Raw genomic sequence first — 18,124 nt, forward strand, 5'->3', positions numbered from 1 at the left:
TTTTTTTTTTTTTTTTTTTTTTTTTTTTTTTTTTTTTTTTTTTTTTTTTTTTTTTTTTTTTTTTTTTTTTTTTTTTTTTTTTTTTTTGTCACTTTTTCGCTTTTCTTTTTTCGCCTGTATCCACAACATTCCCCGAGGAAGAAGGTTGGGCGGAGAGCTCCGCGAGTCACAGGAGGAACCGGCCAGACTTCCAGAAACTGCAGATGTGACGGTGCCGAGAACCTGAATCATGTTTGCCCGATGGATGACATAAACGGCACACATGTTCGGCATTCTTAAGATCCTTGGCAGGCAAAGGAGGAAATACCTATAGTGTGGTCGGGGACCAACTGGGTCCTTTTGGTCGCCTATGTAAGGGAACTAGGTATACTTCCGCTGGCGGACTAATCCCAAGCTCAGAAGTAGCATGGATCAGCCAAATATGACCTCGGTTGCATGATCATTGACTGTCTCCATGGGGGGCTCCATGGGGGCTCCATGATACGATAGATGGAATTAACCAGCCAATTGGAGGTCGTATTCCGGGAATTAATTCCGCCTGGCCATCGTATTGTATCGTTCATCTTCCAGGGTCCCTTTAATGAAGAGGGAGAGATATGTTGCTTTTAAGACCCGAGGCTTGGAGGGTAGAAACAGAGAAGGGGGAAAGAAAGAAAGAAAAGCAAAAACAAAAAAAAAGAAAAGAAAACTAAGTAGTCTGAGATAATCCTACGAATTATAAACACTAAGAAAAATTAAGGGTAAGTCGGCGGTTATTAGTCCGTAAGTTCCGACGAGACATCATCACTTTTTCTGCATACGCAGTGGAGCAAAAAGTACAAGAGAGACAGACAGTGGCTTGATGGAGAGTTGAGCTGAACCGTTCATCTTGGCTTTCTCTAAACAAAAGGCATTGAAAGCAAAGACCACCTTTATTTCTTCCTCTTTCAGTTCTCTTTAATCACCCCTTTTTCTGTCTCTTTTGACTCACACATCATTTTCTGGGTCTTTCATTTCATTTCGTTTCTTTTCTTTTCTTTTTTCTTTTTTTTTTTCCCATGTTGAGGAGCAAATGCGCACATACCAACCCAGAGCGCCACTAGTGAGATAGCTGGGTCGGTTTGCCCCATAATATGGATCCCCATTTTTTTATTTATTTTATCTGCTTATTATCAGTTCTCCGGTGCCCCAGATTGAGTGACAGTGGTTCCTGTGTGGAAAATGACTACATTGGCTGGAAGTAAGGAGCTTCTACTTGCAGATGTAGGGGAAAAATAATAATACCCATACTTCTTTTCCTTTCTTTTCTTTTTATTTATCCATCTATTTTATTATTTTTATTTTTCAATTCAAATACTCTTGATGTGGAATATGCTCGAGTACTTTGTACTATATCCGATCTTTCTGTATGAGTGGCGCGCCGCAGCCCATGAGGGATCTTCATCGCCGAAGCTCTAAATTTGGCAATCATTCAATAGAACTTAGAACTAGGAGGAGATCAGTGGGAGGGAAATCTTAGGATGATCATATAGTAGTACCGGATAGTGATTGGAAGGTGTAGAGATATGCCTCAATTAGGGCAATTGGAGGGCGGTGATTCTTCTTGTACTTAATCTTCGTTTTCTTTTCTTGTCCTTGTCTCAATTCATCGAAGTCCCAATTCCCCAATTCTCACACCCTTCCCAGACTTACTATGCACTAGTGATCCTGGGATTTGACTTTCCCCATCCATCTCACTAATCTAAATCAATCCAATCCGATCCATATTCCTATTCTTGACCGGAACCATTTTGGTTGACTGCTTGATGTCTCCAGCGATTCCACTTCGTCCGTTTATCCATCATTCTCGCGAAGAACGCTCGTTTCAACTCTCTTCCCCCTTCCCCATTTTTCTTGATCCATGATATCTTAAAGGTTTTATTTTTTATTTTTATTTGATTTGGCCGACTCTATAATTAATTAATCAACAACATCTTTCCCAGGTAACTTACTCATCTGGATGATGAAAGTGGCTCGAGTCCCCTTCCTGCGGTGCCGACGAGCTCTGAGCTGATTAGATCGACTCTTCCGGTGCTGGTGCACTTGAATGCTATTCGGCTGGTCATCGTCATCATGGTAAACCCCTTCCCACCGTCCCAAACACCTCTAAACAATCTTCTCTTGCATCCGTCACAACACCTCCACGAGCCGTCGGCCTTCTCCGCCTACTCGATTCTGGGGGCCGGACAATATCCGGAGAGTGTCGCCCTCTGGCATAACCCTTCTACACAACCTCCTTCACAACCGGGCGTACCGGGAACTGCCCCGCCGGCTGCCTTTGCGCCAATTCCGAAATCGCAAGCACTGCTGCAACCCGCCCTTCCAGACCTGAAGAAACATAAGCGCACCAGAAGTGGCTGTTTCACATGTCGAGCCCGTCGGATCAAGTGTGACGAGTCCCGCCCGGTGTGCGACAGATGCCGGAAAGGAAATCGCGACTGTGTCTATCCCACTCCGGGGACGAGCGGGTCTATGTCCTCCGCCGGATCTCGTTCCGGAGCCAAGTCGAAAGGATCTCGGCCGCAGTCGCGAGGGAGTGATTCTTCCAGCCACCTCGACGCGGACGATGTACACATCCTGGAACCTATTGCAGATGAGGATGAGGATGAGGAGGAAGAAGGCAGTGTTGGGTCTAGTGCACGTCTCTCGCCCTCCACAGGGCCGAATGGGACCAAATCCAAGCTGGAACTTCGCAACAAACGTAGTGCACAGTCCCTAGCCAGACGAAGAGTGAAGCAACAGTTACTCGCGGTCACAACTGCCCCTGAAACCCCGGGGTCTCTCAGGGATGTCAGCAGTTCGCCATCAACCGAGGCGTCGTTGAGGCTCGATTCAGCCAGTGTGCGGTCGGCCAGTGTCGGACTGCACCCTTCTGAATCTTTCGCCTTGCCCAACACCGCCCATTTACCGGAGGACGTCCGCTTCTATCTCGCCTTTCATCAAGGGTATATGACCTCGCGACATTATTTTCTCTCGGGTAGCGGTGATCGATTCGTCCATCAAGATCTCATCGAAATTGCGCTGCAGTATGACCCCCTTCTTTATGCCGTCGTCGGCTTCGCTGCGTACCACCATTGCGTTCATACCGGCAACGGAAAGCTATACGCCTTTCTCAAATACTACAACATGGCTTTGAAGTTATTGCGGAAGTCGTTAGGGTCAAACGAAGAGCATTGGGAAGCGACACTGATCACGGTACTGGTGCTCACCACTTTTGAAGTATGTCTCGATGTCATTCTTCCCCATTCGGCTCTCACCTTACTCAATTTCTTTTCACCCCCTCCCCCCTATATTTGCCCGGAAAGTGCGTTTCCCCACTTGCAAACGCTAATTCATGACTCTTTAGGAATTCATTGGTGATTGGGTAAATTTGATCGACCACCATCAAGCTGCTCATGCATTGATGCGCGAACTCTTGACCCCTGAATCCATAATAACGAACAAACTCCACAACCAGATATTCCCTTGGTACGCCCGATTTGATGTTGTAGCGGGGATATTAGCTGGTAATGAGACGGTCCTAGGTCGGGAATGGTACGTTGCGAAAGAAAACTACGATGCTCAACAGGCTGCCAGATACCCGGAGGACGCAGATAAGCAGCTGGCCTTAGCCGCGTCGATTAATCGTCGGTTCGGGCTAGAAATGGCATCATTGTATGCCAAGTTGTCGCGCGGGATGATTCCGATTGACGAGTTTATCGCTCAGAATGACCAGCTCGGCCAGACTATTGAGGAAGTCCGGAATATCTTGGAAAAGTTCCGGGATTCGGAGTACACTGTTTGGGAGTTTCCAGACAAGCAGCCTTTGACGGAGGATGACATTGTCGACCCCTATGTCCCCGGTGTCTTGCATCGGGGCCGACTGTGGAATGTCAATGCGGCATGGATCGATTACTACTCCACGAAAGCCATGTTCAAGTACCAGTCACTCCTCTCGGTGAGACAATCGTCGCCATCGGAGTTGGAGAGCTTGGCTCTGGAGCAATGCCGGCTGATCGAGGCCATCGAAAGGTGGCCGGAGAAGGAGAACGGATATATGTTTGCTTTCAAGAACAGTATTGGGATGGCGTGCTTGTTTGCTCCCAAAGACAGTAAACATGTCATGTGGGGTCGGAAAAAGTTTGCTCTGATGGAGCGAAACGGGTAAGACATTCTGACACGCAATGATGGAGAACGGACTGACCGTCTTAGATATGTGACTGCTCCCAAATTCCGCCAACTATTGGCCACTGTCTGGCAGTTACCAGAAATAAACCACTGGTGGCTTCCTGACGATGAAGGCTATCCGGATATCATCCGAGAGGTGCGGTCTATGACGGAGGAACGATCTTCTAATCCACGGGATAATTTCCGTGAGAGTGTTCGCAATATGAGGTCTTTGTTCTGGAACATCAGCTTGGAAGACACTTCCAGCGAGAATAGCCCATCTTCCATGGGACAGGAAGACCGATAAACGGGCTTCCTTACCCGGAACCCCTGCCCATACAGCAACAAGTCTACCGTGGCACCCGCAGCAGGAAGTGGGCGCCTGCAATATTGAATACTGGCGAAGTTGTAGCACACCCATCGGCATCAGTATCGCTTGCGACCCGCGAGACTGGTTCATATACCATGTAGTCCAACGATACCTGGACACCTCTGTTAAGCTTCCGCCGTGAAGCAATTCGCATCCGTACTTGAATGGATGAATGCGATTTCCACAAAATACGCCCTTCGACTGATGACAAGACTATCCTTTTCCAGCCTCTTCACTTTGATTGACTAATCTTTATACCCCTTGAGCGACCTCTTATTAATCTATGACATGCATGTTAGCATCATTCTTTGGGTTTAACCCTGGAAACTGAAAATCAGAAAGAAAAAATGAGAGAAAGAGAAGTCGACATAGATTAATATCGTTTTCCATTCCTATTATTGACAGGTAAAGATACCTCGGGGAAATGGCTTATTCATGCGGCTTCTACGATTTTATTTTTATACACACATACATATGAGACATACATATCCAGGTGGAAACATGAACCCACCTACCTCTGGTAAACAATAATATTGACATATCATAATCTCTATTATTTTGAATATCGTCATAAAGAGGTTAGCCGATATAGTACCAGTCTTTCGCAGATATCGGCGGTTCATTCATAGTTAGATGGCCCTCTCATATGTCAAAGGGCATGGCCAGGACGAAACGGAACCTCCTGAGCTGGAACAACCGTCTCCAAACCACCCGCCAACTCTCCCAACCTATCTTCACCATCCACATCCTCCCCCCACGGCAAGGAATCAACGTCTACCTCCCACCCAAGTAAACACCTCAACACAACCCCTGCTCCAGCTTTACTCATCACCTCATTCATCTCCTTACACCGTTCATCGCAAACACATTCCAGACACCCCTGCGGCGTAAGACACCGACACGCCTCGATCCGCGCCACTGCGCGTCGAAGAAGCACATCGACAAATTCAAATGCCTTCCCTGCGATCCCGGAACCGCAAGATCCACCCTTCGCGTCGTAGAAAGTCAGTCGGGCCGGTCGTTGGCGGGCAGGCGGACGGAGAATACTCTGGATATTCTCCTTCTCCTGCGTACGCGCTTCGACGGCGATTCGTAAATTCTTGCCTAGTTCCTTCTTCGCGACCTTGCACTCTGTTCGGACGTCACCGGGAGAAGAGATCACGAAACTGGGGAGCAGGGACAGGACGGCGTGTTCGGCGGCATGTATAGCAGCGGCGATATTCAGCTGTCTGGATTGGAGGATTTCAAGGGCTTTTTTAGGAACGTCGAGCCACATCCCTTTGGTGAAGATGTCGATGGGCGGGTTATCGACGGCCACGGCATCGAGAACACGACCTCGCTTGTCGATCTTGAAGAAGCCGTAGACGACAGCGTGGATGCGGACGGCACCGTAGAAGGCGCGTGAGGTCGTCGTCGTGCTGATCTGTCGGATTGTTTCTGTTTCGATGGGGTCGATGTCTGTGAAATCGCGTTGTATTGTGTTCCAGTCGACATGGACGCGGACGACGCGGGCGAACCGGGCGTCCGGGTTGAGTTCTTTGACGAGGAACGTTTGGCCTTGGTGAAGGAAGATGCCCCCTTCGTAGATGGTGAAGAAGGCTCGTGATGCTTCGACTTCTTCGAGGACGGTGTTTCGCGCGTTGGTGGTGTCGATTACGGCGAAGTGTTGGTCTTCTGTGTCGCGGATGGAGACGCAGCGAGATGGGTGCGGGCGGAACCTGGAGTGACAGTGGTAGAAGCCCAGGGCGTCTTTTATGAGGCGCGTGGCTGCGAAGTCGGGGAGTTGGCGGCCGAAGTAGATGCTGTCTTCTTCGGGGCGGATGGGCATTTCAAATGCGGCGCATTGGATGTGGCCTTCGAGGATTAGTTCGTTGGAGAGATCTACTTGTAGCTCGCAGTTGGGTTTGGTGAATAGCTCTTCGGGGTTTTTCATGTAGAACTGGTCTGTAGGGTATCGATCACCGACAAGCACGGAGAGAGAGTCTTTATTCCTGCGGCCGGCGCGGCCGCTCTGTTGGCGCAGGTTGGATATGGAGTATGGGAAACCAAGTGTGATGACAGCATCGAGAGAACCGATGTCAACGCCTAGCTCGAGGGCGTTCGTCGCCACAATCCCCATGAGCTGGCCCTCGAACATTTCCTTCTCAATCCTCCGTCGATCTTGCGGACTATATCCGCCACGATAGCCCATGACTAACTGGCCAATCTCTGGTCTCTCGAGATTCTGGAATTCAGCCCGCACGGTTTGTAAGAGGACTTCGCAGAGTTTTCTTATCCGACAGAATGCGATGACTCTTGCGCCCCTGAGGATTAGTTGGCAAAACAGTCGCGCGGTTTCAGCGACGCTGTCCCCACGCCCCGAGGTGGGATCACCGGGGTCTCTGAAGGGTGTGTTCCAGCATATGAACTCTTTCCGGCCAGATGGAGAGCCGTCAAAATCTATCAATTTGACGTCCTCGACGCCGAAGACCGCCTTCATGTGCTCTTCAGGGTTTGCCACGGTGGCTGAGCAAGAGATGAACCGGACATGTCGGTTTCCCACAGCTGCGCATATTCTACGCAGTCGTCGCATGACGAATGCAACATGAGACCCGAAGAGACCATTATAAACGTGCAACTCGTCAACCACGACGAACTTCAGGTTCTTTAGAAATGTGCGCCAGGCGCTTTCCTGTGGTAAGATTGTTATATGCAGCATATCGGGATTTGTGAAGATAATTCGCGCCTCGTCGCGAATCGCATTACGGCTCTCCATTGGGGTGTCACCGTCGAAAGTCTCGACCATCGTATGTTGCAGCCCGTCCATATATTGTAGAAGATCTTTCATACTGCGTCTTTGATCTTGGGCCAAGGCTTTCGTGGGAAATATATACAGTCCTCGGCTATCATGGTCATTTTCCAGCTCATGTAGCATAGGAACCTGGTATATCAACGATTTACCGGAACTGGTGGATGTAGAAACAATGACGTTGTGTCCCTCGTATAAATGATTAATCGCTTCCGCCTGGTGAGAGTAGAACTGTGTTATGCCACGTGTATTATACAAGGCATTGACGAGATTCTGCGAAAGCCTAAATGCCAGCTCCCCGAATACGCCGGGCTGGGCATCAATCACCCTATGACCCTCCGGCACGATTTGCGCCGTATACCATTCCATCTCACGGATCTCGGCGATAATCTCCGACATAGACTTACGCTCCTTGGGAATCTGCCGCGGCGGGCCACGCGTCGTAGGCAATGTATTACCATCATCAGGAGACACAGGGATCCAGACATCCTTCTCCCGTTCCAATTTCTCAACCGGATCAGTACCATCATCTTCACACTGTACAAGGAACACATCAACCGCGTCCGAGAACTTCTTATTCCGCTTCTCGATCAACGCGAGCATCTGCTTCTGGCTGTAGATCGGCATTTTCAAATCCTCGTCCTTCAACTTGCGCACGGGCTTGGTGATCTCCCCAGACTTGGACCGCTGGTTCTCCCTCTTCAGGTCGCCGTCTATGAACTCAAACAGTAGAGTCTTAGCCTGTGAAGATGCGTCCGCTTTATCATCCCCACCATTATCAAGATCATATCTCCCATGCCGACCATACGTCTCCACCATCTCCTTATCCCCGACAGTCATAACCTCCAACTTTGCCTCGTCGACGTACTCGAACCGTACCGTCCGCGGTACAAGAACTCTCACCCTCGCAACCTCCTCAACCGTCAACTCCTCGCCCATCTGCCCCTGCACCGCCTTCTTGATATTCTCGAACGTTGTTGCAAAATGCTTCCGCGTACAGCAGAACGTGTATACGATATTCAAAGCGCGGTGCGTACGTGCTAGTCTCTTGAAAAGGTCCGGCCATGGCGCAGACGGAGTGCGTTTGGTCACTTTTCTTCGAGCTGTTTGAGGCTTCGGTCCCCTTTTGGCTGTTCCTTTGGGAGTGGAAGTTTCCGTGGGTGTATCTGAGGCATCATTGGGGATTTCATTGGTGGATGAGCCTGGGGAAGGGGCTTTTCTGCGTCGTTTGCCTTTGCTTGATTGTTCTGGTTTTGGGGTCGACGCGCTATCTTGATTGAGGGGGGTGCTTTCGTCAGGTATTTGCTTTCGTTTTGGGATTGAGGGGGTGCGATCTGCTTGGGGATTGAGGCTGGTCATGTTGGTGCCCCATTGTGAGATTTGAATGGCCCTGATTGGAGGTGAGGATTTCAAACGAGAAGTTTGGATAGAATGTGGAGGCGATGAGACGCGGGCTCACGTGGTGATAAGGAGGGTAATATTACTGGATAGGGGATAGTATAGTGGCATCTTTAGTTCTTATGTAGTTATATAATTATTTTCTATCTTTTCTATAGTATTTTACAAAACGCCAAGCGGGGTAACAAAGTAGTCCTGTTTACCGCCTATCTATCCGGGAGGGGTTCTGACGCGGGTTCTTTCGTCATTAACGACTCATCATCTAGGCCCTATACCTTCTTTTGCTTCAGTTGTAAAAGAAGTCTCCTTCCTCAACCGCTTTGGGTAGGAAGATGGTTGAGAAATGGGAAGCAACGACTCGCGTGGTCAAAACACACTTTAGAGTATGTGAAATGGTCTTTCGACTGTCCTCTCAACAAGAAACTGACTCAAGATGGCAGACTCCAGGAGAGATCGAATGTTAATGCCGCCTCCGCTACCTCCTGGATCGTCTGATAGATACGAGCCATCGAGTACTATATACACAAGTATTATTATGTCTGATGCTACGAGCGTCGGAACATCACGCGCATCATCACTTAAGTCTAGTGCATTTTCAGAGAGTACCAAGTTACGGGTCAGACAGATAGACGGAGATGAGTGCTGGGCGTGCGGCACCGAACCACCTCACATTTGCCACGTCGCGCAGGAAGATCGACAGGTAGGTAAAAAATATATTATATTATCTAAATATTAAAACTTTAATAACAATTAGCAGGCATCACTCTGGGTTGAACTTGGCCTGATAGACTTTCCGTTAACCTCAGTTCTGAACGCGATTCCTCTTTGCCCATCATGCCATGACCAGTTTGACTGTCTCAATGACCCCGGGTTTGTTTTTATACCAAAAGATCTTCAGTTTTTTATTGAATATGAGCTTAAGGACCGGGAACGTCGGAAAATAGCAGCTGAGAAAGGAGTGATCTTAAAGCGAGAGACTCCCACTTCTGAACAGTACAAGATATATCAAGTCAGTAAAGGGATAATCACTGTTGATGCTATTGGAGGTCAGTATCTACCTGTCTTCCTTAAATCTTATCTCCATCGTCGTCGCTTCGATTTCAATATTGCACAAGTATTGTCAAAGCCCCGAGAGTGGCATGGGGCTCCATTGGCATGTCTTCGGAGATGTATACAAGCTCTAGGAAGTCCACGTCTTGGAATTGTGAATAGAGACTCTTGTCTCAAGCTTCGACAGCTATACGACCTATATTTTTTTGATGATGAATATTCTCCATCATGTAATAAGTTACCCGACCTGGCAGTGCGATCAGAACCAATCGACAGCGGTAAAAAACGCCAGTTTGATGGCATCACACCAGGTGACCCTCATTCGGCAAAGAGGCATCAAGGATCTCGAGAGAGAGAAAACAATTCTAGTCAAGATACAACCACATTCTGTCCAATCCTTCTACGAGAAGTGCGCGCAGTATGGAGCTTGGGACCTGATGTTTCCACTGAGGAGGCTGTTCGTCAATTTGCGCCTATTGTTACTCGATCTCTCAATTCTTCCCATGTCTAAGTTCACTGTACGTGTTATTATTTTAAATTCTTGCTTCTGTACTTGTTCATTTTGTATACTATAACTCTTAACTGTTCAACCTAATCAAGGTCATGCTTGTAATAATCATCCATCTAGTTTTTAAACGGAACAAATACAATATTGGGAATGGCAAAAGTACTAGTAAAGACGAACTAGACGCTTATGCCGTGGCTTCTTGGGATTATTCAATAAAGTAAGTGCATATCAAAGAAAAGGCAGGTAAATTGGCAGTCAGCAACAGCGTTGAGAGCAGCCATTTTGCGCAGTCTATAACAGATGGCGGTGAGATTTACCACCTTGTTTTTTTTTTTTTTTTTTTTTTGGCTGAAGGAACTGAGATACCTTAAGCGAAATAAGAATCTCTAACTGAAATACCTTTGTCAAACAAATTCTCAATCGTGCTGGCTACATATATTGAATGATCGAGAATTGTGATATGAATGTTGTCTTAAATGTAAACTCTTATGGAAATAATGTGATCCAGCCGGCTTGGGGTGCCGGGATCTTATGGATCCCATTCAGCCCTTGAATCATTTAAGTAGTTGAGCACCCTGGATAGAGCACCCATGACCTAGAGGATTGAGTACCTGAGGTAGGAAGAACGCAAGAGTTTGAGTTGAGATAGTTTGGTTCCTGGTATATCAGGGAACAGGCGAAGATTGCGTGAGCGTGTGCGTGGCTGGAATTGGGGCAAATTGACGGCTTAAAACGGCCTCACGTGTGGCCATTTCTAGCAGCTAGTTTGCCGTCTGCTACTTTAATTGAGTATTAAGAGTCTAAGGTTAAATTAAATTATTCTCTACTTATATAACGCAATATAATAAAATATAATATCTACTCTGATTTTTGTATCTACGACCTGGGCCGACCTGGGGCCGAGGAGTGCACTGTGTTAGGACCAAGTTCTGTAACTATCTTTATCGTATATACATGCTTACAACAAAGTATAAAGCTAAACACTGGGCTTATAGAAGTGAAGAGCAGTCCGAATGCTGGAATCCCTCATCCTATATTGGTTTCTATTCCCTCCTGTCTTCTTCAGCTCCATAATCCCTGCGGAACTTTCATAACGCAAAATCAATCATGGTCACCTGGAATTCCCTTCCTGGATTCTGATGCACAATAGAGCCTCTTGCTTTGACATCCTCATTCAGAATTCCTCTCTCAGTCAACAGATTAGCAAACTGAATAGCATTATAACAGATGGACTGCCAAGTCTCTGGGGGAGTGTGCGCAGCGAGATCGGTCAATGGGGGAGGTGACCCTAATGGCCCAGATCTGGTTGGGTCATATTAATTTTATGTTCCAAGAATTCCCCTATATGAACACTTTAGCCTTTAGCCTTGCGAAACATTTATATCCCTTAACATCCTAGTAAATAAGAGTCATAAAAGCCTCGCGAAATCGCACAGGAAGGTTAAGAAAACATCTATGAGTATCCGGCATCGGTGGGCTATTTCTTTTTACACATGATATAACAAGTGCGTAATATACGAATAAGCAATATGGCTCATAATAATGGGAAATGGCTTGTCTAGATCGGTATCATGAGTGCCGGGGTATTTATAAGGCATGGAAGTTGTTCTTTATCGATGGATACTACACTCCAACTCCTTCTTCACCCTCTTCATCTTCTTCCGTAACGACCCAATCTTCCCTCTCCGGCCTCCTGTTCCCCCTTCGATTTCATACACCTTCATTTTGATCATAGCGCGGCTCAGTAATCCTCTACTGCTTGGCGTGGTCCTGCCGTTCTTCTCTCCAGATTCCCGTGGCCGAGTCCGTTTATGTCGAGGGGAGCGGTGTTCTTTATACGGTGTGCCCATCGTCCACTCCCCACGCAGTGAGTGCTCCCGAGAGATATTCTGCTCCCATTCGTATATGCCCAGGGCACGCTCGACCTCTGTCAACAGGAACGACCCCACCTGGATGGCCATCAGCATCTACAGCGCGCTGTAGTTGGCGGGCTGGAAGGAGCCCCACTGTAGCGGGATCACCGTGTGAGTTTGCGGCCGATAGTCATGCCCGCTAGATGTGGACTAGACAGAAAAATGGTACTTTACTACTATAATGAGGAAATACTTATCTTGAAGAGATTGTTTCACCAAGTTTGGGGTTACCGTAGAATCGAGCTTCTAAGTTTGGATGCGTCCCAGGACCACAAAAAAGAGTACGTGATACTATCGACAAACTCGCCCAGGCTTCCGCCTGGGGCTCGGATTTGTCGCAGACATACAGAGACAGAGAAATAGAGAAGGCAAAATGCTAGGAGAACCATGAAAGGGACCGCTGTATTTTAATTGCATAGATGGTTTAACACCTATGTTCTCAAAAAGGATGTTAAAGAGGCGGCCGTCATCATTAAAGGGACCAGGCAGAAGCAACTCCGAGGGACATCAGCTACTTCGAGGAGGCTCTCTGCGATACGGACGGGTGTTTAGCAGATTGGAGGACCTATTCCCAAATGAGCCCTAAAGGCGAATACTTAATACTCCTCAAATGAGAGATCACTAAACCCTCATCATCTAATACCTAATCTCATCTGTCTCCCACTCTCTCTCTTGACAGTCAAACCAGGAAAAGCCTAAAATGGAGCGTAAAAATGGAGCTAGACTCCACCACCAAGGCTCTCTCCCTATGGGAGATACTGCACCCCATCCTCATCAACCTAGATATGCGAACTCTCCTCCTTGCACGACGAGTGTGCCGCGTTTGGCAAATCACCACATCAAGGACGCTTCAGCAAGCCTTGTTTTCCCTACTCATGGAGGAGCGCGTCAAGCCACTGACCCCGACAAATGACCAGATCAGATGAACCCCCTTCTGAACGAGACTGTCTGGCCTCAGCTATCATGGATCGCTACCTCCCGCCGCAAGCTTAATTATCAAGAGCGCAAACGACAAACCGACTCACACGTTGTTGCCATCCTCATTTCAAATACTTATGCTCGTTCGACAGCCTCCACCGATTGCAACAGGTATCCAAAGTCTGGGTGGTGAAGGAGACGGTTCAGCCCCGACCATTTATTATAACGAAGACCTCTCCATTGAGGCTCTTCGGGCTCTCACAGAGATATCTCTCTTCACAGTTTACTGCTCCACTCAATGCATCTTCCGTGCCGACGATAGGTGGAAGGAGAGCTGTCCTCCGCACAAAGCCGGATTCGTGCCTGATCAAGTTCTCCAAAAATGCGATATTCTACTGGTGGGCCACCGGTCACCTGGTTATCTTCTAAGGGATGATACGATGGAACCTGAGATACGAAGTCCTCCCCGGTGTATTTCTACGGGCAGACATACACCCCCATTGCTAGATTCATATTGCCTTTTTAATAAAAGGGGATTCGTGTGTGACAGATGATCAGGTCTTTGTTATTGCCAATTAGAACGGACCAGTTCGGGTACATTCCTGCGAACCAATATCTTCATGCTAACCCGAACGTGTGGGCATGCCTTGGGTCTATTGTCCGCAGAGAGTGCTTCTTTTCTCCTGGCTCAAGCCTTCATAAAGGGTTGGGTCTAACTCGTCTATCGACTTACGATTCGCAGCAGGCTGGCAGTCATTAAGCAAGCTATCAATGATGCGAGTAGTTCCCGGTGCAGAATTTGCCGTCAGGGTTGAGGACGCCTCTGCCCAATACCCTGATTCTTATAGACCTGCCTTAAAGGGAATCAGTGTCAGACCAGCTTCAGGATCACTTGTCATTTTCTCTGGTTCTGTAGGGTATGGCAAGTCCACTCTGCTCAAAGTGATGCCGGGAGAACTGCCCTGGTGTGACGGATCGGGTTTCCATCTTTCCTACCCAAGCAGCATACTGTGCGCCGCCACCATGGTTGTTAAACGACACTAGTATTCGGTGCAATATAACTGGGATGGCAGATGTCGCAGAAAAAGTGTGGTACTCATCCGTCATCCAACTCTGTGCTCTAGAACATGATATGTACGGACTCCCGGATGGTGATCAGACTGTTGTAAGTAATCGAGGTGTCATGTTAAGTGGTGGGCAAAGGCAGCGACTCGTAAGTAACTTCACTCAGAAGAAATTTTCCAGAAGTACACCGGGCAGCAGAGCCTGGCTCACACTCCGTCTACGCTTTAGGTCCGGGCTATCTTTCATCGACCAAATCTCATTCTGCTGGACGATGTTCTGAGCGCCCTAGACTCTAAAACAGAAGCCAAAGTAGTACAAACCCTTTTTGAACCCAACACCCTTGTCCGCCAGCAAAATACTACTGTCACCTCCCTGTAGCACATGCTGCACATCTATTTAATCTCGCGGATCAGTTGATATCCCTTAAATGAACACTGTCGAAGATCGATGTATGGTAATCCCCGCCATCCACTATCATTCTCTTGACATTTTCTAACACACCTAGTATTCCACTTTGAAGAATTCTCCAAGTGTCTTAGTGGTGGCTCTCAGCATAGCAACAGTGGTGAGCCTGCCCATATGTTCGAACAACAGATGGAATACTGCCCGGTACAGCATTGCCTTTACTTGTAGATAGAGAGCGCTATAAAGCTATCGCCACCCGTGATGGTCTAACGCAATCGGAGCGAGCAAAGAGGTGTAGTCAGGCCGGGGAGGTTGCTTTTACCAAGCTACTACTGATGCCGAGGCCGCTGAAGCAGCTGCTAGCTTGGAAGCATATACCACGAGGCGATGATGTTGACGAAACTCAATCAATCTACGGCTCTTCGAAGCAAGCCGGGTCGCCCGAGCATAGCCCTAAATCGGCCGCCATCCATGCACGCTTGGAGAGACTTTTGGGATGGCTCAGCAAGATGGATCAGCCGCTCGACCCTGAGCGCAACGTTCAAGATGTTTTTGTCTCGGACAGCAGCCGCCCCCAGAGCGAGGGAGGTAGGGTGGTATACCACTCTCGATAGAGATGGACGAATAAGAGTGTACATGAAAAACGTCTTGTTCCCCTCCTTCTGCTCAGTTGAACCCATAATCTACTTAATTTGCTTGATTGAACCAAACCTCCTACTCCCGGGTCACCGCCCCAGAATTGAAAATACTATTACACGACTAAACCCCTTGATTAGAATGGGAGATGGCTTTATTAAAGAAATAGAGTAACTGTACAGGAAATGAATGCAGTGGGTGTATATTCAAAAGTTAAGTAAAGAAAAAGAAAAAGAAAGAAGTCGAAGGAGAATCCAGTGCCAGCCATGATCCATGGCTCCATCCAACGCTCCAGATCACACGTACTCCTCACACCAAATGCAAAATGCCAACCCATCTGAATCTACTGCTCTGTGTGTGTGTGTAGATGCTCGCCTTCGAAACTGAAGGCCCCCTAGATGTGATACAGCCACGTTCCAAGACTTCCGATGACCGGATAGCAATGTCCGGAGGATTTTGCTAATCTATCATTTCAGCTCACTGATATTCCAGGAGCTCACGCACAACACGGTAAAGCTCCTTGGCAAGGTCTTCGCTTGGCATCTACGCCCTTGTCAATGGTCTTGTTCATATAAAAAAGTTCAGCACGCCGGGATATAACTTACCCTCAGTAAGGTAGGAACCGATCGGCCTTCCTCCAAACTTGCTAGGTGGATCTGCTTGGACTTGGGTTCGTTGCCCGAGGCATCACCTACGGTCATACCGGTGAAGATTGGGGTGTTTAGCATAACGCGCAAGACACCGTCGGCACGCATGATCAAGCGAGTGGCCTTTTTATCCTCTTCGCCATCAGTGATTTTCACATTAACCTTGAAGGTACCGATTCCGCGTTCCTTCCACTCCCCATTCGAGAACTGGAAGAGTTTAGCCTTGCTTGAAAAGTAGGTCTTTTCCTCCTCCTCCCCTGTCTCAACTGTTTTACAAATGTTGTTAGTGGATTTTATGAGAAGTAAAAATGGCAGAAAATAAGAATGGGACGACGTACTAGGTCGTTCGAAAAACCTCTCATCGGTCTTCTCCTGCTCGAATTCCCCAGGGGCCGTATCGGCTACTTTATCCTTCTCTTCTTCAACAACCTCTTCTTCCGCTCCAAATGGTTTGTCCTTGCTAGAACTGCCAATAACACTGGGCCCACCTGGCGCAGCGAAGCTAGTGAGGCCACCCTTTGAACCAACGGGCCCAAAGCCACCGCTGAAGCCGGAGAATCCAGAGCCTAGCGACGCAAATCCTGAAGTGCCGGCAGCGCTTGCAAATCCGGTAGTGGCTGGTTTGGTTGCTTCAGTGGTAGCTGGTGACTTGAAGACGGACGTAGCGGAGCTCCCTATGGCGCCGAAAGGCGATTTCTCCGAGCCGGCAAAGGCGGCCAGGCTTGAAGAGGCAAAGGCAGATGAGGATGTGACAGCAGCTGGTTTAGAGGATTCGTCCTTGGGCTTCGAGGCACCAAGCGAGCCGAATGGTGAAACAGTAGATGCGTTCGCAAATGCGCTCTTGAGAGGTGCCTGCCGAAGAGAAGCATGTGAATACATTATTTTGGTCAAGGGAATAAGGCTGCAGATACTCACCCTTTCTTGGGAAGCGTCCCTGTGACGCTTCTTTTCCGGCTCCCCTGCGGACGCCTCGGTGGAGGTGTCATTCTCTACAGAAGTCTTACTATCAGAGTTGTCGACGGTGTCAACCTTCGGCTCATCCTTATCCAGCTGGTCTCGACTTCTTTTCTTCTTCGGGCTCAGGATATTTCCGGTGGGATCTGCCGTGGTGTGAGTCTGCGCCGGTTGGACTTCAGGCGCCTTCAATGAGGAAACGTCTTCGTCCTCATCGACCTTAGAGTCGCGCGACCTCTTCCGTCTATGGCCGTTGTCTTCACCCAAAGTCTCGGGTTGATCCTCGTCGAAAGACCGCTTTCTACCCCTGCTACTCGATCGGCTAGTCTCACCATTCTGCTCGTGTTCCGCAGAAGCGCCGGTTGTGGAAGGGTTCGGGGCCGAGGTGATGGACGTCTCCTTGAGCTTGTTGCGAACAGGACGCTCGCCACTTTCGTTATCAGAAGCCTGAGAATCATCCGCCGTGACTACCAAGCAATTAGTCAGACAAAACGCATGGCCATCGAAGGGAATGAATAGATGCCGTTCATGTCATCATCTGAAGCGGCGCGCCCAGGAAGGCGCGGAGCTTCTCATTACGTACCTCTAGTGTCGATTGGATCTACGCGAGAATTATCTGCTCAATCAAGACGTCAGAATCTGCAGAGCCGATACCTCTTACATCATGGTGTTGTAGGTACCTTTCACCCCAACGTCATTTCGCGAGTCGGTCGCCATTTCCTATGGTTCTCAACCAGCTCTATAAGGCCACAACGGACGTCAACGAAGAAAAAAAGGTTGAGCGGTTCGCACGGCCAGAGTGGTCAATTTTGCGAAGCTTTATCGAAGCAAGAAGGGGTCTGTGGGACGTAACGTAAAAACCAGATTAGTCTGGAGCGATGGCACCGAGGGAGATGGAGGATGTATCGCTTTGAATGACTAGACGTAGCAGCGCCGCACAGAGCGACAGTTACCCATATGGGGAACGGTAAACTAGTCTGTCCAGTCGCAGCATAAGTGAGAAATCCATCTAACGCACCTTTAGTAAATGTCGAGCAACCTCGACCCTCAAAATCGAAAGGCGGCTGATCGTTGACGTGGGGACGAGGATCGGATCGACGGTGGACGCTGTGGTCGCAAGGAACCTTTGACGGGAGAGGAAATGAATTCTAAAAGCCAAGTTCTACCGATCTCTGTCGAGAAGCGAACGTAATGCTTAGTGGGAGAAGTGCAGATCGAGAGCCACGAACGGAGTGACGACAAACTGCTTTGTTGTTCGTCGGCAGTCGTCCGGTCACCGCCCCGCAGTAGCAAATGACTTGACTTACT

At 48.4% G+C, this 18,124-nt stretch overlaps 5 protein-coding genes across 5 annotated transcripts; 3 read left to right on the forward strand and 2 right to left on the reverse strand.

Annotated features, from left to right (window-relative positions):
• Positions 1-1,614: 1,614 nt before the first annotated feature.
• Positions 1,615-4,493, forward strand: BDW43DRAFT_242970 (Zn(II)2Cys6 transcription factor). Its single transcript, XM_032039702.1, has 4 exons — positions 1,615-1,893; positions 1,962-3,237; positions 3,365-4,161; positions 4,210-4,493. Exons 2-4 carry the CDS (start codon positions 2,092-2,094, stop codon positions 4,469-4,471), a joined length of 2,205 nt encoding a protein of 734 aa, XP_031894399.1. The 5' UTR covers positions 1,615-1,893; positions 1,962-2,091; the 3' UTR covers positions 4,472-4,493.
• Positions 4,494-4,903: 410 nt separating this feature from the next.
• On the reverse strand, positions 4,904-8,820 carry BDW43DRAFT_242962 (ATP-dependent 3'-5' DNA helicase). The gene has a single exon (XM_032039701.1). The coding sequence runs from the start codon at positions 8,679-8,681 to the stop codon at positions 5,184-5,186; it is 3,498 nt and encodes a 1,165-aa protein (XP_031894400.1). The 5' UTR covers positions 8,682-8,820; the 3' UTR covers positions 4,904-5,183.
• Positions 8,821-8,914: 94 nt separating this feature from the next.
• BDW43DRAFT_242985 (uncharacterized protein) lies at positions 8,915-10,362 on the forward strand. Its single transcript, XM_032039703.1, has 3 exons — positions 8,915-9,103; positions 9,161-9,420; positions 9,478-10,362. The coding sequence occupies exons 2-3, from the start codon at positions 9,178-9,180 to the stop codon at positions 10,279-10,281; spliced, it is 1,047 nt and encodes a 348-aa protein (XP_031894401.1). The 5' UTR covers positions 8,915-9,103; positions 9,161-9,177; the 3' UTR covers positions 10,282-10,362.
• Positions 10,363-14,601: 4,239 nt separating this feature from the next.
• Positions 14,602-15,193, forward strand: BDW43DRAFT_316686 (uncharacterized protein; the record flags this gene model as incomplete). Its single annotated transcript, XM_032048366.1, has 3 exons — positions 14,602-14,623; positions 14,680-14,755; positions 14,812-15,193. 3 exons carry the CDS (start codon positions 14,602-14,604, stop codon positions 15,191-15,193), a joined length of 480 nt encoding a protein of 159 aa, XP_031894402.1.
• Positions 15,194-15,351: 158 nt separating this feature from the next.
• Positions 15,352-18,065, reverse strand: BDW43DRAFT_293680 (Ran-binding domain-containing protein). The gene is made up of 7 exons (XM_032043848.1): positions 17,835-18,065; positions 17,497-17,655; positions 17,400-17,432; positions 16,778-17,283; positions 16,201-16,714; positions 15,821-16,128; positions 15,352-15,758 (listed from the first exon to the last, which is right to left on the reverse strand). The coding sequence occupies exons 2-7, from the start codon at positions 17,531-17,533 to the stop codon at positions 15,693-15,695; spliced, it is 1,464 nt and encodes a 487-aa protein (XP_031894403.1). The 5' UTR covers positions 17,534-17,655; positions 17,835-18,065; the 3' UTR covers positions 15,352-15,692.
• Between the last annotated feature and the right edge of the window lie 59 nt (positions 18,066-18,124).

Source organism: Aspergillus alliaceus (assembly GCF_009176365.1).
Source record: "Aspergillus alliaceus strain CBS 536.65 unplaced genomic scaffold BDW43scaffold_81, whole genome shotgun sequence".
Lineage (NCBI taxonomy): Eukaryota > Fungi > Ascomycota > Eurotiomycetes > Eurotiales > Aspergillaceae > Aspergillus > Aspergillus alliaceus.

Coding starts and splice junctions, on each gene's coding strand:
- BDW43DRAFT_242970 (XM_032039702.1), top strand. CDS start 2,092: ATGGTAAACCCCTTCCCACCGTCCCAAACACCTCTAAACAATCTTCTC. Junction 3,238..3,364: donor TGGTGCTCACCACTTTTGAA/GTATGTCTCGAT, acceptor ATGACTCTTTAG/GAATTCATTGGTGATTGGGT. Junction 4,162..4,209: donor GCTCTGATGGAGCGAAACGG/GTAAGACATTCT, acceptor TGACCGTCTTAG/ATATGTGACTGCTCCCAAAT.
- BDW43DRAFT_242962 (XM_032039701.1), bottom strand. CDS start 8,681: ATGACCAGCCTCAATCCCCAAGCAGATCGCACCCCCTCAATCCCAAAA.
- BDW43DRAFT_242985 (XM_032039703.1), top strand. CDS start 9,178: ATGTTAATGCCGCCTCCGCTACCTCCTGGATCGTCTGATAGATACGAG. Junction 9,421..9,477: donor TCGCGCAGGAAGATCGACAG/GTAGGTAAAAAA, acceptor AACAATTAGCAG/GCATCACTCTGGGTTGAACT.
- BDW43DRAFT_293680 (XM_032043848.1), bottom strand. CDS start 17,533: ATGGCGACCGACTCGCGAAATGACGTTGGGGTGAAAG. Junction 16,715..16,777: donor GGGACGCTTCCCAAGAAAGG/GTGAGTATCTGC, acceptor TCTCTTCGGCAG/GCACCTCTCAAGAGCGCATT. Junction 15,759..15,820: donor CGGTTCCTACCTTACTGAGG/GTAAGTTATATC, acceptor ACAAGGGCGTAG/ATGCCAAGCGAAGACCTTGC.